Source organism: Thalia democratica, chromosome 1, assembly GCF_965202585.1.
Source record: "Thalia democratica chromosome 1, ktThaDemo2.hap1.1, whole genome shotgun sequence".
Taxonomy (NCBI): domain Eukaryota; kingdom Metazoa; phylum Chordata; class Thaliacea; order Salpida; family Salpidae; genus Thalia; species Thalia democratica.
In genome coordinates this window covers 15,279,928-15,298,543 of record NC_139165.1, presented here as the reverse complement: position 1 = coordinate 15,298,543, position 18,616 = coordinate 15,279,928, and the positions used below count along the sequence as shown (strand labels likewise).

The window sequence follows — 18,616 nt, the reverse complement described above, 5'->3', positions numbered from 1 at the left end:
AAGTCAAAAAAATCTCTAAACTAATTTAAGTCTATTCTTCGACATAAAATAACTAAGTTGAACCGTTTTACTTACCACAAATTTTATAAACCAAAGTAAAATCAACACCTAAATAAAACTGTATACAGTCATATAAAAATAAGATATTTTTAGACAGTAAAAAACTACTTAATTCAAAAAATCTTTAAACCAATTTAAGTCTATTCCCTGACATAAAATAACTAACTTGTACATTTTTACTTATCACACATCTTAACAGCCGAACAACCAGTGGTCGTTCAATTGCACCATATGCAAATGTGTCAACAACGAAGCTACCTGCTACAAAGCTTGCACCATTGACAGTTGTCCTGCTGGTCAGAAGCTCGTCACTGACGTACCCGATGACGAGTGCTGCAGATGCGAGATCGATGAAGGTATTGTGACGTCATAAATAGTATAAAATAAAATCAGCAAATTTAAATTAATTTAAATTTATAACAACATACTAAACTTCAAAAAAATCAATAAATGTTAGCAAACTTGAATAAGTATAAACAAAAACAAAGTTTTTCTTAAATTCTTTTAAACAAATAACAATCATTCTTACATTTTACAGCACTAGATTTTTTTTTATTAAAATAAATATGTTTATGTATTGTTTAGTACTTTTATTCCAACAATTAAAAACAATTTATACAAACAGACAAACACCACGAATGCAAGTACGAAGGTGCGATTTACGAGGCAGGTATGACGTGGACCGACGGCAACTGCACGTCGTGCGAGTGCGATTATGACGTAGGCGTCAACTGCACCGACGTCAGGGATCACTGTGACGTCACTTGCGACCCGATGACGCAAGACGTGCTTTACAAGGATGACGAGTGTTGCCCGACTTGCGGTGAGTTTTCTACTTTTGGCTAAAACATTAAAACAAACATAATACTTAAGTTTTTAACGTCAGAATCAGTACACATTTAAGTTCCAATAAATCATTAAAATGTTTATAAAGAACACCTTTTCATGTTCTAAAACATTTGCAAATATATATTGATAGACAAAACACTGATAGATAAAAATGATAATACTAGTTCAACAGTTAACAAACAGCTAAATTACTTTAAAACATTAATCAAAAAAAAAAAAAATTGACCATCTACTACTAAATGCGAATTACAAAAAATAGTTTCACAACTCATTACACCAATAAAATAGTATAATGTACGCAAACACAACAGTATACTTAAAATAACAACCAACAATATAACACAGTGGACAAACCGACGATCATCAGGGGATGTCAACCGATCAACGTGACACAACAACTGGAGACGGCAGACGGATGCATCACTGAAGAAGAAGTTGAACTGACAGCTTGTTCGGGAGCTTGCGGAAGCTCCACCAACGTCCTTCCTTACCACCCCTTCCTTGAGGTGAGATTTTTAATATTTTATTTCCACAAATATCCTTCCTTACCACCCCTTCCTTGAGGTGAGATTTTTAATATTTTATTTCCACAAATATCCTTCCTTACCACCCCTTCCTTGAAGTGAGATTTTAATATTCTATTTCCACAAATATCCTTCCTTATCACCCATTCATTGAGGTGAGATTTTTAATATTTTATTTCCACAAATATCCTTCCTTACCACCCCTTCCTTGAAGTGAGATTTTAATATTCTATTTCCACAAATATCCTTCCTTATCACCCATTCATTGAGGTGAGATTTTTAATAGAACTTATATGCTTTTTTACAACTCTTTATTTAGAAGAACAAGATAAAGCTTTACTCCATTAAGTTTTTACTTATGCTAATGTTACAATCTCTTCCTTGAAGTTTCTTTTCAATTTTCAAAAATAAATTTGTACTATAGAGCAGTTAAACGTATATAGTCACCCTTAAAAACTAATGTAAAAACAAATACTTTCATTAGTTTTACAAAACAAAAACATTACACATTCTTTTTTTAACAAACAAACAAAAACAGACCAACTGCCACTGCTGCCAGCCGGATCAGGTGGAAGAGGAAGAGGTGAGGACATTGTGTCCGGGAGGGGAGATCAAGATGATCACCATCCCCGTCATCAGGACCTGCGGGTGCTCCAGGTGCGAGAACGGGGAAAGTCCCATATATGATAACTAAGCAGGGGAAATTCCCACATTGATACCATTGCCGACATGTAATCAGCTCTTTTTCATTTTTATATATATTTCTTGCCCGGGTAACGCCGCAAATAATGTTTCAAAAACAAAATTAAAACATTCGTACTCATTCCAAAATGCAATATATTTTTAATGTATACTTTTTTAATATATTAAAACCTTTCATACGTATTTGTGAAATTTTATAAAACTGTCCAATAAACTCTTTAGCATTGCAAACGTGGTTGTATTTTTTATATTTTTATTAATTTATTTATACTAGAACTAGTACATATATATGTCCTTGTACAGAAGTCAACACTTGTAGTTTGTAGAATATATTGAAAACTTAAGTGTAAACTTTAAAGCAAAGGTTGTTAATCTTTTTTTCGTTTTTTACCCCTTTTTTGAAGATTACTACCAAATTTACTCCTTTTTGGAAGATGATTACCGAATTTACCTCCAATATACAAAATTAAGTCTAATTTTGAGGAAAATAACTAGATTTTTTGAACTATAAGCTTATTAAGTATAAAAAGTCGTAGTATTTAAAGATGTTATTAACTTTAAAAGAATACAGCTAAATATTAACTTATAAATTAAAATGACAATTAATAAACATTAATATACATAACTTTTAATAAAGAAAAACTTACCGCCTAAAAAAAGAGAATTTATTCCCAGGGGTAAATTTACCCCAGGTTAAGAATCGCTGCTTTAAAGACACTTTTGATTTTATTATGTTTATAAAATGATGTTTTTCTGATGACTTCCTTCATATTATTACTAAACCTTAGTTATATTGAGATACAAAAAGTTATTTAATTAAATTTATAAAACTTATTAAATTAAAGTACGCAACTTAATATAAAATATACTGGAAAATGCGTTGAAAACGTTGAAGTCAGAAAAAATAAATTTTAAGAAATAAAAACTTTTTAGCTTGTATGATATACAAATACAACTTTAATTTTAAAACAGCTAACACTTTAAAGTTGTTTAACAATAGTAAATTTTAAAAACTATAAAAATGCTTTTGTTCGATCTACTCAATTTAGATTATTTAATTAAACTTTAAAATACTGAATGTATAAGAACAACAACAATACCCTATACTATTGCCACTAACATGTATTTAACAAGCTTTTTAAATTTTAATATAACTTCAATGTGTTTAGGAATTAAGATTTACTTATAAAAATCTAACATAAATTAATTATAAAGTTATATAAAAAAATAGTGGCATAATCATTTAATCTATTTAATTAGTTTTTTTACAATAAATAGTTTCATTCTAAAGCAGAAATCAAAACTTATAGTTTGTAGAACATTTTGAAAACTTAAGCATAAACTTTAAAGCAAAGGTTCTTAACCTTTATTTTCGTGTTTTACCCCTTTTAGGAATATTGTTACCAAATTTATCTCCGTTACTAATAAAAAAACAGACACTTTTCAAGTAGTAATTCAAAAAATACAAACATAAAAGCAAGCTCAGCAGTAGACTGAAAAAACAAATTTATTCAACTTTCTACTCTTGGTGAAGTAGTAGGCAATTTATAGCTTTATAAACTGCACGAGAAGCATTTCAACATCGGTTCCATAGTGTAGCGGTTATCACGTCTGCTTTACACGCAGAAGGTAGCGGGTTCGAGCCCCGCTGGAACCTTTTGCTCAAAATAGTTAACGAGTTGTTATTTATATAGCTTTTATGTAATAAACTTTATTATCCAAATTCCAAGGTATAGTGTATTTCTACCATTAAAGCAGCACAATTCTATTGAAAACCTTTAGCAAATGGTTCTGTAAAAGCTGTATAATAAGTCAGTTTAAAGTTCAAAAGCTTGATTTACTTTAGTATAATTTTAAACATTTAAGCTTAACACTCTTACTTTATGTTACATTAATTTTTGATAAAATCTCTAATGCTAATTTATGTAATTGAGTTTTTAAATTGTTTCTTTTTATTTAAAGCTTTAGAAATATACATACTGTGATATTGTATCGTCTTATATTCTTAAATCTTCAATAAACAAGTAATAGATCTGCTTTTAAAAATTACTAGATGTATCATAAATAATTAATTATTAACCTGATTATACTTACATAATCAAACCAATACATAAAAATGTTTCCGCCCGGGCTCGAACCGGGGACCTTTCGCGTGTTAGGCGAACGTGATAACCGCTACACTACGGAAACTTATGGTAGAAAGCTTTATTGCGTTTATAAACCTCAGCTCCATGAGCGTGCAGAAGCTTTGAAACTTAACCAATAATTTTATGTTTGTATGTTTTAACAAGTTTATTAGTTTTTGTTTAGTTATCACAGGCTTAACATATTTTAAAGCTGTTAAAAGTAATTTAAGCTGGAACATTAATTTAGTTATAATTAATGTTATGACTAATGGTTGCCATACACACTCAATTTTTACTATAACTTTAATACTTTATTAGAAAATAACTGTGTGACATATTTTTTACTATAGTGTAAATATTTTATCTCTTAAAGCAAAATTATGGACTTTAAGTTTTCATAAATATTTGTATTTATTGAGCTACCAATTGAAATAGATATAAAGATAAATCTAGTAACTTGAAACATATAAAAATGCTAAGGAACTATTATTACAAGCACAATAGGTTAAAAAAAGAGACATTGGTGTAAACATAGTTTGAGAATAAACTTATTATATTGTTGACCTGACTTGGACATTTGAAAAACTAAATTATAAATAATTTCGAAAATTTAAAAAAGTTTGTAAGTTTTGAAAATACTTCAAGATTTAAAGAACATAAAATTTTAAATTATTTTGTTAAGGTTTTTGGACAATAGACTTGTTATTTTACGATTAGTACTTAATTTAACTCAAATATTCAACTTTTTTTTTGTTGCTCATTTACACTTCAGTCGATGTAACGACTTAGTTATTATTATTTTTTACAACAGCATAGAAAACTAGTTTTTTTTTGTCATACTTAAACAACATGTACGTTTTGTCTATAGTTTAAGCTCGATTACTCACACATCTAGTTATTTTTCTAAATGCTTAATTTACTATTTATAAACAATAGACTTCTGATTTTTTTTTGTACTGTATTAAACAAAGACTAGGAAATACAACGAAACTTAGTAACTAAAATAAATTCAATAAATCAACGAAATGTAAATATAAAAACAGGTATTAATGACTGCAACAAAGTTTGTAATTTAAAAACGAACAAATTGAAAGTTGTTGAACATATACTATTTCCGTTTCAACATAAATATACTGAAGAAATTTTTGAATATTATTTATTTTCCAAATCAATTGGATGAACAATTCCAGTTTGAACAATATTAGATTTCTTCACCTGGTTATAAAATTGTAGTTAGTTTTGAACATTTTATTCAAATTGAGTAAAAATAAAAATTAAATATTGTAAGTATTAAGAAAACTAACAATGAAAAAAAAGTTAACTAATTATAAAGATAATTTTATTTTAGTTGAATTTTCAGCAATAAAATAATCAACCTCATGATTTTTATCCTCGATAAATTTCTGAATTTTATCAATTCTCTTCAAAGTATAAACAAATCCTGTCGACATTCCCACTCCAACGGCCACAAGTAAAACAACTGCCACAATGATCAAGACTGTACTGGATCCTGTTTAAAGAATATTTAAAATTTCAATAACAATTAATCATGCATACAGCAACAATATGATGTTATTAATAGTTTAACAAACCAAAAATAAAAAGACAAATTTTAGCACTTAACTAGAATATAAATTAAACCTTCATTTTTCACATCAGTTGAATTTACATCAGTAGTGGTCATCAATACAAAACAATCAGATTTTTCATCAGTTGAACTTGTTTTGTTACAATTACACAAAATATCATCTGACTTCAAACAAATTTCATCGTTACTTTCACACAACTCATCTGCAAAATTGTATTGAATTTTCGTAAAAATTTTTAATAATTGAGTGTTTTTAACTCTGAAAGAAGTTTGAGCATAAATATTTTTGTTGTAGTTTAAAATTAAAATATTCTGTTTGATTGATTGTTCAGACCAATATTATTCAAGTTCCTGTTACACTCTAACATTTATAGTTAAAAAACTTAAAATTAATTTCTTGAAATATTTTTATTATAAAATTATATTTTCTTATACTAAACAGACTACAAATTAAAACATACTTTTATTGATGGCAAACAATTTTATTAAGTTTGTATCGACGCTTTCCTTTGCAGATTCAGCTGGAGAAAAATCTAAAATGATGTTTTAACTTCAGTTTTACTACTACAAGGCATTGGTTTCTTTTGTAAATAATACATTAGAATTTTTATATAAAAATAATGAAAAACTAACTTAGATTGATAACTCCTTCAACTTTCAGATCCTGTAAGTTAAAAATATAACAATAATAAATTGAAAGCAAACATATTAAAAAAATTGTCGGAAGTTTTATAATTAATACTTATAAAAATAGATAAACTGTATTAATAAAAATAAAATTAAAGGTTAATATATACATGAATTATATCACTTTAATAACAAACATTGTCAGATTTGGCACAAACATTGGCCATAATAAAGCAGAAAGACACAAGAAGTAACAGGAATTTCATATTTCTACTTTAAGTACAACTGAAAACAATAAAAGAATTTTTAAAGTCTTTTTATAAACAGCTGATGCCACTTCTTGGCAAACAGTAAAACTAGCTTGGAAATTAATAAAAAATAGAAACACTGTAAATTACTTATCAAGATTTAAGTCAAAGAAAAAACTTTTAGGACTTTAGAAGTTTAGTTTCAACTGTTCTTTTTATAGTATGTTTTAAATAGCTAAAAGAGTATTTAATAAATGAAAAGGTATAAATTAACTCTAAGTATTAGTGTGCAACGTATATAAATATGCATTTACTATCATGTTTAATAAAAATTACCGAAATTTATATATGCATGTATAAGATTGATATCACTAATTAGTTTATGAAACACGTTTTTATTAATTGACAAATGTAAGTTTTACTTTTTATAAGTTTAATTTCTATTTATATTTACAGCAGTACTACGCTAACTATATTAGTTTTATGGAAGTTTTGAAAGACTTATTTTAAACGAATTTAAAAAAAAATTCTTTATCGAAATTTACAACATATTTATACTCTATTTGAATCATTTAAAAATGATTTTAGTTTCAATAGTCTAAAAAAAAATGCATATTGCATTTTAGAATAAGTGTTTCTACACCGTCTATAGTTTCAATAAACTTTATTTAATTAAAAAATTACTTTTAAAAGTAAAGCCTATACTGTAAAGGTTTATAGCTTTATTTTATTAATCCGTTTAAGTAAAAAAAATTTATAGTTCGACTTTAGCTTAATTTATTAAAGAAAAGTTTATTAGATATTTTATAAAAGTTTGTTTTCATTTTTTTACGTTCTAGCAGAATTTTAAAGAAGTATGTTATATTTACTTTAATTTATTATATAAAAGACAGCTTTTTTAATAATAAATAAAAATGCATGTAAGCAAGTTAAGTGCAGCAGTTTTTAATGTTTATTTATAACATTTTAGCTGTAACTAATTAATTTTTTATATTAGCAAAATGTTTAAAACCCAATCATTAAATAAATCTTTGTAATACGTATTTAGTAACAATCCATAACACAAAGAAACAAATTTGTTATAAAAAGAAAACAGATATAAATAAAAAATACTTTAACCTACCAGAACATAGTGTAAAACATTTTATTATGATACTACTTGAAACTTACAACAAAACTTACATATAAACTTAAACATAAACTTACTTGTTTGTTTACACATTCTATTCAACAAAATCCTATTTTTATTCAATAGTACTAAAATTGTTTTATGTAAAAAAAGTTTAAGACTGCGTTTATTTAGGTTTTAAAACCTGATGAGTTACTGATAGTTTTTTTGTAATATACCCTATTTTAGTTATGTATAGTACTTTAAGCTTTATTCTCTTTGTTTTCCTAGATTACTATTCAGTTGTCATTAAATCAGAATAAATATCGTTCCAAATAAAAAGCAAAAAATAGATCGAAAACTTGGTTAACTACTTTTTGAATAGTGAACACTAAGCTTTTACTCAGTACAATTTTGTTATTTATAAATGTTGTTAGCTTTATTTTTTATGTGTAAACAGGATTGTGATGTTATAAATATTTTTCTATTGAGCTAGTGTGGTTTCTGAAATCTTAAAAATACGTTTTCTTAAAAGAGGTTCAAGATGATTTACTGATCTTTTTTTTTGCAATATTCCTATTGTTTTTAAGTATAGTAATTTCAATTATTTGTATAATATGATTTAAGCTTTATTATTTTTATATTCCTAGATTACTATCGAGTCACAAGTAAATCAAAATGAATTTTGTTCTGAACGAAAAAAAAAAAAAGATATACTAACACAATTTTGAACAGTGAACACTAAGTATAAAAGTCAGTATAATTCTATAATTTAAACTTGTTACTAGCTTTATTAATAGCTGTTTTATTATATAACTAATGCTTAAACAGGTTAATTATTATGTTATTAATAATTTATAGTAAGGTGTTTTAGTTTCTAAAATCTTTAAAAACTTCTTCTCAAAAGAAACTTAAGAAGTAACATTATTTAAACATTAAAAATTAAATCATTTCTAAAATAAAACTTGTTTAAGCTAATTACACGGTTATAAAAATACAAACAAGTTTGATATACTAAATAAAAATTAAATTTCTATCAGCAAGTTTTTTTATTTACTGTTTGTACTAAACATTTGATACTTTAAAAAGTTGAATTTCAAAAAACTTTATCGCCCAGTACACTCTATTTAAAATTAAGTAGTTATAACTGAAAGCCCTACTTGGCGAAACATTGTTTTGTAAGTAAGCTCTTTGAAATATTAAATGTTTTGTTTATCTCTTTAATTCAAGTTAGAGACTCTTATTTTTGGTATTGTAGCAAATTTAAAGTAACAACTGTTAGTAGTACTATTATGAAATGTTTGATTTATGTTGTTTTATTTTGCAAATGTAACTACTAACTAAGTGTTATACAGAATACTACTATGATGTTTATTGAAATCAATTTAATAGTAAATTAATAGTAAATCATTCTACGATAACTTTTATTTTTTTATTAGTCATTAGTTAAATACTAAATTTAGCAAGTATTGATGTTTCATCAAATTCATTTTTTGGTTTGATATTATATATAAAGTTGTATTTATTGTTTATTGAACGACAAAAAACACGCTCCAAAAGTTTGGACCAAGAACTTGGTGTACAAAAAACCCATTCGGATTCTTTCACCAGAACAGTTTAACGTCATGTCCAGGACATTTAGCTTGAATTGAAATTTAAATATTCTTATACTGTGCAGTACTATGTAGTACACTGTTATATCTTAATGAAAAAGTCTATCAGCTTACATATACTTTAGTACTTACCTTTACACTTTTATAACTAATCTTATTCTAGTTTTTAATTTGTAATATTGTAGTTTTAATGAACTTAAGAGTATCATATTCCACATAATTCTACTATTAAACTATGTTTCATTATAATAAACTACTATTGAAGACACTTATAACAAAATTCTTCAATAAATTTAATCTAAAAGGAATATATGAAGAGTTATAGAATGATTATGTAAAAGCGCCTTTGAATAACGAAATGAAAGTATCTTATATTATTATTTTTGATAGTTTTTATAACTTATGTACACAGTAAAATTGATACTGTCTATACACTTAATTTACATTGCACAGTTTAAACTATACTACATAAACTATGAACATTTTCAAACATTTTTATTGCAATGAGTTGAAAGTATTCGATATCACAAAACTTAAGTTATTTTGTCATATAAAATTTTGTACAAGTTGTGTTATAACAATAAAAGCCATTACTTGAATATCTATCAAATATGAAGAAGCTGTACCTACAAATTGAAACTGTTTTTTGTTAATACTATTGGCTAAGTATATTTAAACTGTCCGGTTTTGAAATTTAAATTTTGTGAGTAAACTAGTAAGTATAATTTAAGAACGACAATTTTTTTTCACGAGTAAAGTTTGTCACCTGGTTTTAAAAATATCAATGACAAACGTACATTAGCTAAATTAAATTCATGGTTGTCACTCATTTGAAGTTATAAACTAATTCATGATATCTTAAAAATACTAAAATTATCAAAAGTAAGTTTAATTTGGTTTAGTTAGTAAAAAAATAAAAAACAATGTTTTTTGTTCTGTCAAAGATTTTTTTAGAAAGTTTGTCTAAGTAATAAGATTATAAAAAAAATATAAAAAAATGATAACATACTCTTATTTAAGATTTTTTAAGAACTTTTACAAACTATCTCAACTAAGCTTAAAGTTTGTCATATAATTAAAAAATGTTTATAGCTATATACCTGGTTAAAACAGTTATGAGTATTATTACTAAATATGTTTTTTTAATAGTTATTAAGTACATTAATACTATTTATAAAAATATTTATATTTCAAGAATCGACAAATATTTTATATTGTTATATAATTTATATTATTAAAAGTACTTTCAAATTGTTGTTCAGCAAACCAGTGAGTTAAACTAACATTAATTACAATAATAAATGTGACATTAAGTGACAACAAAGCTAAACAAAAAAAAAAACTGAGAGTGATATTAAAAACATGGGAGCTTAAAATATTTGAAAATATTATTCAAAATCTAAAGATTTTTAGTTTGTTAAGAAATGTTAAGTTGTTTTTTAAAAAAACAGATGAAAACATTCTACAAAATACCAACAGACCAATACAAGATAGTAAGCTTTTTCTATTTTTTCATAATATAATGCTTCAAACATATACATATATTTATATAATTAAAAACAATTAATAAACAGTTAGCAACACTTTCGTTCAAATATAACATTTTGCAGCTAATTTGATAGAAAAAAGTAAAGAATTAATTTAATACTTTAAGAAGAGCAAAACATCTCTCAGCGAGTCTTTTGAAAAAAATTATGCAAGTATTCAAAAGAACAAACTAAGGTATATACTGTAGCACTTCCTAATAAACTTATTTAGGTTACCAAATCTTGATGGTGTATCAATGCGTTATATGGAACGCTGTTTTAAAATGGTAAGTGAAAACCGAAACTCTTACAGTTAGATTTTGCCCTCATTAAAAAGATCTTTAGCTCTTCTGAGCTGTATATAATTCAGAAATTGAAATATTTAGTGCAGTAGACTATTGAATTAACTACGATATAAAAAAAAGAAGCAAGTTTGCAAAAGATCTCTTGGTACTAGTAAGACTTTCTTTGTTGTCGGAAATAGCACTAGAATATTTATTGAGCAAAGAATCTATCATTTGAAAAACTGATGAGTGTGAGGTAATAATAAAAGAAGTTATTTGTAACAAAACAGATGGGACACGTTTTCAGCAAAGCATGACTAGATTTTGTTGTCAAAATTTTTTTGACATTATTATAAATGGAACTGATGCAAAAAATCTAAGTAAAATTAGTATAAACTTCTATAAAAAAATAGAAATCCTTGCTCCAGTTCCAAAAAATTCATAAACAAAGTAGTTTGTTCTAACGGGGAACTTTATATACTTGTAAAAAATAATAACGCTTACTTTAAAAGTACCAAGCTTGAAAGCAATTGGTTGACTTGAATTGCGTAAAAGTTTTTGTGTTGTTGCCTAGACAAGATGCTTATTATCAGCGGTTAAGTAAACGATTTGCATTTAAGTAGGACCTGCAGCCACCTTGATACAGAGAGCTGACAGGCAGAAAGTTTGCTTCAATGCGAATACTTACGCGGGTTGCGACACGGTAAATAAGGAGTTATTGCTTTCACCAGTGGATTTACTCTTTTTATGTTTGATAATGGTGGTTTGAGAACAAACTCTCTTGAAGTATACGACCACATAGCTGACACATGGCCAATATGGTGAACCATAGGCTTGGTCACAGTTTAGTTGCTATAAGAAGCAATGTATGTAGAATCTCAAGTATAGGGAGTACGCAGAATTTGAAGTTGCTAACAAATTTACCAACAAGCTTATTCTTATTAAAACTTCTTTGTATTACGATAGAATCTCATACCTTGTCTCGTAGTTACTTCACTAGGATTTTGCTATATTTGGGTACAAAAAACTGAGTTGTTTTGTATGGCACTGACAAAAATGAATTAAAATCATGTGGACATTTAATAGGTAACACCTTTTAGAATGCTTTAAAATTCCTCAAATGTAGTTTTAACAATGCCTAGAGATTTAACTAAAAAGTTTTTTTATAAGTTTATGTAAAGAAGCTATAGTTTTAAATAATAAACCAGTTTTTCAACTATTGTTACTGACAAAATAAACTGTATATATAAGTTTCTTCAAATAATTAGAATTAAATTTTGCATAATTACTATATAGTTAAGCTTTGTGTGTTTTAGCAGTTATTCTAGTAAGTGTTTCATCTGTCTGATAATTTAACAGTAGTTATAGATTTCTATCAATACTTATTACTAGGGTTTTCTCTGCAAGAAAACTACGATTGTAAACTTCTATCATGAAATATATCTTTCAGCTTCTTATAATTTTACTACAGAACTTATGTTTTTCAAATTTACAACAATGTTTTATTTCCAATTTTAACATTATTTAGAAGTTTGATATTCTCCCAGATTGTAGTAACTTTATTATAATATTCATTTAGTAATGATTGTTAAATTATAAAAAAAGTTACCAGTTACATATAAATGAGAAGGTCATACTGAGTAATGATATATTTCAAGCTTTCAATTTCAATTACATAATATAGTTTCCAAAATCCTAAATGTGGCAATTTTTTTGCAAATTGATTTTGAGTACGAAAAATTTGTTAAATGGCAAAAACATTTTATCCATTGGGTAGATTCTTTTTGTGTCAAGTCGAAGTATTACTACGTATCATATCTCTAAAAATAATTTGAATTTCTTTAACACAATAAAAAACTTGAAGCCTAGAAAAGCTCTGTAAAATAAGATCAACTTGTTAAATAACATGGCTTACCCTACCCTATGGCCTTAATCTCAACCATTCACGATTATAAATTTTGAAATAGGGACACCATAATTATCAATATTATTTTACAATCTACACTTCAAACCACATTTTAGTAACAACGAATTGGATTTTAATAACTATAAGATTTAAGAATTTATCTTAACTTCAAGTACCCACTAATATTATTATAATTTATCTTAGTCCGGATATTACTTTTTACATAGTGTATGATAATCAATAAAGTTTACACAATCAACAATTAAATAAGTGACTATATTTTATTGACTAAAAATACAAATCAAATCAATTTAAGCGGATTTTTCTCCTTCGAACACGTAGGTGAGTCCGCATTTTCCACAGTACTGCCTGTCGAAGTGGGAAGCCATGAACACTCCGGCGCCGCATTCTGGAAGCGGGCACTCTCTGCGGAGACGGTTGATCTTACCGTTTTCCTCGACCTGTGAACAAAATATTGGTGTCAGTTGGTGTTATACTTCAAATCTACATCAGAAAGTTGTAAGTGTTTGTAAATACAACTTACTTTAACTTTGATAGTTAAGCAATATCACACTATGTCCAAAAATAAATTGTTGTAGCATAAAAATAGTTAACATGTCAGGGATAAATCTATGACCAAGAGGGTTTTTATATAAAGAATATAATAATATTTAATTATACTAGTTCAATCTCAGCTACTTTCATTATAAAATTAAGACTTACATCAAACCATTTTTATGCATATATAATTTTTGTTGAAATTAGGGTGATAAAAATTTCAAAAGAATTTGTAAAACAATTATGTTGGTAAAAAATATTTAACTTAAAATCTTAAAAGTTAGATAAAAATAAAATATCTTGATTAATTCTTAGTATAAATTAAATTCTTTTGAAATTGAGAAAACGAGAGCTAAAAAAATTGAATCCGGAATGACATTTAAAAATGTCAACATTGATAAATGCAAAACATAAAACATCATATAATTTAACAATATGAATTAATAAATATATTAAAACAATTATCTTTTGTAAAATTAAACATCATAAATGAATATCTATTTTCATACATAGAATAATTTAGCTAATTTTGATAACCTCAGCAAGCATGTTAATCTCATGAGCAAATTATTTATTGCTTCGTGTCAGACATTTGTTGAACATCATTGGTTATCAAATTCATGTATAAACTAATTAAATAAAATATAATGGTTTAAATTACTAATAATAAGACTAATAAGATAGGATATACTAGTTTTTTTTAATTTTATGATTTTCAAGAGATATATACCTCAAATTTTATGAATGTATACCTCAATGTGTAAAATATGTGTCATGAAAATAAATGTTTAAATTAAAATTTGTAACCAAAAACAAGAGAAATATTAGTTTAATCAAAACTCAAAAATAAAATCAAATTGTAAATAAAGATATACCCCCATGGCCTTAATTGTATCAGTAGTAGATGTACTTTAAAAAAGACATATTGTAACAAAATTTAATTTCTTGCACAACTTGTAGTGTAAAAGAGTCAATACTTATAAATTTAAAACCTTAATAAATTAACTTCACCAATAATTTAAAAGACAACAAAATTATAAATCAGACATCTACAATAAAAAAAGATATGCCTCATGGCCTGGGATCTTTAGAAAAAAATCTATGATTCATAAAGTAACAAATAAACAAACAAAACAAACTATATCTATAAATCTATAAATATTTAAGTAACAACAGACAACAAACCTTGTAGAATCTGAGAGTGGCGAGCTTGACCTTGGTGTGCTTGTGCTTGATCTTCTTGGGGGTGGTGTAGTTCTTCTTCTTGCGCTTCTTACCGCCTCCCCTCAGTCTCAGCACCAAGTGGAGGGTGGACTCCTTCTGGATGTTGTAGTCGGACAGTGTGCGTCCGTCTTCCAATTGCTTTCCGGCAAAGATCAGACGTTGCTGGTCTGGTGGGATTCCTGGAAGAAGATAATTGATTTAGATTGAGTTTTAAGTTGATAGTTTTAAGCTTTTGAACAAAAAGTAAAGACTGGAATCTAATGAGACTAATCAAGTTTTGGTCAAACTAATTCATAAAAGAATAACTAATTTTCAGCCAAAATAAAATCATACTGCATTTATTATTTGCCTTTTTTACCCACAGTGCTTTACCTTTATTTACATGTTTTAAAAATTGGGTTTTTCTTAAAGAGATTATTATGTTGATTTCCATAAATACAACTAATAAGTATCATCAATATTAAAAATTTTTGCTAGTGACATTTAACTTAAATTGTTTTTGATTTACATGGGGTAAAATTCAACTGCAATTGGAGTCTAACATATGAAGACTTTAAAACTTGGTAATAAACCTAACCCCAACCTAGTTAAATATATATTAAACAATAGTTTTAAACAGTAATGTAAAAGTGGCCTTAAATTTTTGCACTTAAATACGTACTAGTTATTTATGGTTCCAAAAATTGGTTTACATATTATCATATTGCAGATTTAATTTAGTGGCACCCCTAGATGAATTAAATATAAGTTAATTTAGTTCATTTAGAACAATTTATATATGACTTTTTTTTTTAATATTATATGATTTAAAGGTCAAAATTCTGATAACAAACTGCTATTTGACTAATTAAATAAAAAACTATTTAAGATATAAGAAAAGAATGTAAGCTGCAAATCAGTAAGATATGATACAAATAATATACCACACAATGGTTCTGCAGCTTGTATTAATTTTGCATAATTCTGGCCAATATTTACACATACAAGTAAAATTGGAATCCGTTATGCCTGATATTAGGTATAAATTTATTTTACATAATATATGTTTAATCTCTAACCAAATACTATTTATTACCAATGTGGAAGTAAAAATTTGATGCTTACATATTTTGAAAACAGGATTAGGTTAACTTAGTATAAATAAAAGATTAAAATAATCAAGAAATATTTTATTAAATTGTTTTATTTATGATTGCAAGTTTTGGTTATAAACAATGTTAAATAAGCTAATATAAATAATGAGAATAAATGGTCTAAAGGGAAATTCAGAGGTCAACCTTAAAATGAGTTTGCCTTCTAGAACTGAAGAAAAGTCTCAACTTCAATTACTAATGATAACTTAATTAAAAATTACATAACTGTTTAAATCTGGGTTTCCAAACAATTAAAATCATACAAGAAAATTCAGGTCAGATTTACAAAACTTAATGTAGAAAAACAAGTTAAATCAAGGGGGTTACTTTTATTACTTGTCAAAATGGTAGGGAAATTGGCAGAATTATTAACACTGATTGCCTTTAAAACTTTAAAAATGCCACTACAAATTAGGTAATTGGTAGGATAAATGGATGAAATGATTCCTTAGTGAAAGTATTTACCATAATTATATATACACATAACAAAACTTATATTCACTAGTTAGGTTAATATTAATCTCTTATATTGATTATATTAAATTCCAGCACTCGTCAACATGTAAAATTTTTGTTTTAGTCTCTATATTAGAACAGTATAAAATAAAATACCAACCTTCTTTGTCTTGGATCTTGGCTTTGACATTTTCAATGGTGTCAGAGGCCTCAACCTGCAATGTTCAATTTAAAATTTATAAAATGTGCACATACATTTTTTTAACAATTTTTTTTTAATGTTGTGTGCTCAGTATGGAATTAACTTGGTTTTTAAGCATGGAGTTGTCACACTCTAGTTAGGTGTCCTAAGTAATAGTCATCATTGCACACAATATTTAATATTTTATTGAGATAGTCTTAGAGAATTTTTATATTGCATTATACAGAAATCTTTTAAAGGTTTGAATTAATACTTAACTTCAAATACTCAAGTTAAAATATTCAAATGCAACAGTATTTAAAGTAATACAGTTAAAAAATTGAAAAATTTACAAATCTATCATTAAACAACATTTTGTTTGTACATAATTTAAACAATTTTTTTTTGGTTTAACACAAATATACTTATTATGGTTGCCAAAATTTTGTAATTAAAGAAATTTCTCACATGAAAAAACAAAACTTAATATTATATCAACAATAAAGAAAAATATAAAATTGTAGAAAACTATATATATTATTGTACTATATTTACCTCAAGGGTGATGGTTTTACCAGTGAGTGTCTTCACAAAAATTTGCATAATCTGAAAAAAAGAGTGTCATCTTTAGCAGAGAAGAGCTATATATGTGAAATACACAGCCTATCAATCTACCTAGACAGTCAAATTATCAGAATGTCCTCTAGACATCACAAATGTGTCTATCTAAACAATATCTTGACTGTCCCATCATGGCATATACTTTAATAAAACATTTAGTTAATACAGGTGACAATAAAAATATAAATGTCTTTCAAAATTATTTCATGTTTATTTATTAAAAGTTTACATGATTTTAAACTTTAAATTTAAATATGGACCTTGAACAATTAACTTGTTATATTGACCTATATATCTTATTACTTAAAGGTACCCACCTCAATTTAGCAGTTGATGAAGAATTACATTAGCCAAATTGCAATAGAAGATGAAAGTACTAAAATGGATTTTAAATTGAAGTACATTTTGGCTAAAACTGTATGCTACCAGGGTTGAAGTTGTTTAGAAGGTTACTAACTTAAAGTTAGATAAGATTACGACATACTACAAATATATTTAACTATTTCAAATTAATTTTAGAAAATAAAAGTACTTTAAAACTCATTTTGATAACTTTTGCATAGATTTTGAAAATCGTTTAAAAGAATTTTTTTTTTTTACAAATCACCTAAAAAAAATATAGTAAAATTAATATTTTGTTGAAGCTTTACAAATTCAAGTTCTAATACTTTAACGATAGGAAAGTTAAAGCTTTTTGTTTTTAATGTTACTTATTTTTTATGCTTTGTTCAGCATTAGTCGCAATATAATAAAATATGATAATAAGTAGCTGAAACAGTTATTTTTGTAGTCTAATTACATCTACTTTTAAAAAGTCTGAACAAAATTAAAACCATAGTAATAAACTAAGTTTTTAATTCAATCATATATCTATATATATATACTAACATTAACATGTATGGCCAGTTGTTTATAAGAAATTGCGATAAATTACTCGCGCACTACTTTAAGAAATAAATCAAACAAATGTTAATTCAGTTTTCAGAGTTCTTTTATTATGTAACTGTGGTAACCCTGCTAAACAATAATTCTATAAAAAATTAGAGCTTTTATTTGCAGATATTGCACAACTTGTGCGATTTAGAAATAATCTTTTTATTTTAACAGTCTTTTTATGGGTACATTTTTATTTTTATTTTCATTTTTATGCTTTATGAAATAAAAATAGTAAAAGTCTACAAGTATTTTAAAAACATTAATTTCTGTATCTCTTTTAGTTGCTTATATCGATTAAAAGTAATTATTTTCTTTCAATATAACGTGTTTAGAAAAAAAATATGGC

General features: G+C 26.1%; 1 protein-coding gene and 2 non-coding genes across 3 annotated transcripts; 1 reads left to right on the top strand and 2 right to left on the bottom strand.

Annotated features, from left to right (window-relative positions):
* The first annotated feature begins 3,719 nt into the window (after positions 1-3,719).
* Positions 3,720-3,792, top strand: Trnav-uac (transfer RNA valine (anticodon UAC)). The gene has a single exon. It is a non-coding gene; the product is annotated as a tRNA-Val (tRNA).
* A 460-nt stretch (positions 3,793-4,252) lies between these two features.
* Trnav-aac (transfer RNA valine (anticodon AAC)) lies at positions 4,253-4,325 on the bottom strand. Its single transcript has one exon. It is a non-coding gene; the product is annotated as a tRNA-Val (tRNA).
* Positions 4,326-13,428: 9,103 nt separating this feature from the next.
* Positions 13,429-17,682, bottom strand: LOC145849143 (ubiquitin-ribosomal protein eS31 fusion protein-like). Its single transcript, XM_082954241.1, has 5 exons — positions 17,652-17,682; positions 17,269-17,319; positions 16,693-16,747; positions 14,905-15,122; positions 13,429-13,622 (listed from the first exon to the last, which is right to left on the bottom strand). Exons 2-5 carry the CDS (start codon positions 17,314-17,316, stop codon positions 13,473-13,475), a joined length of 471 nt encoding a protein of 156 aa, XP_082810367.1. The 5' UTR covers positions 17,317-17,319; positions 17,652-17,682; the 3' UTR covers positions 13,429-13,472.
* Between the last annotated feature and the right edge of the window lie 934 nt (positions 17,683-18,616).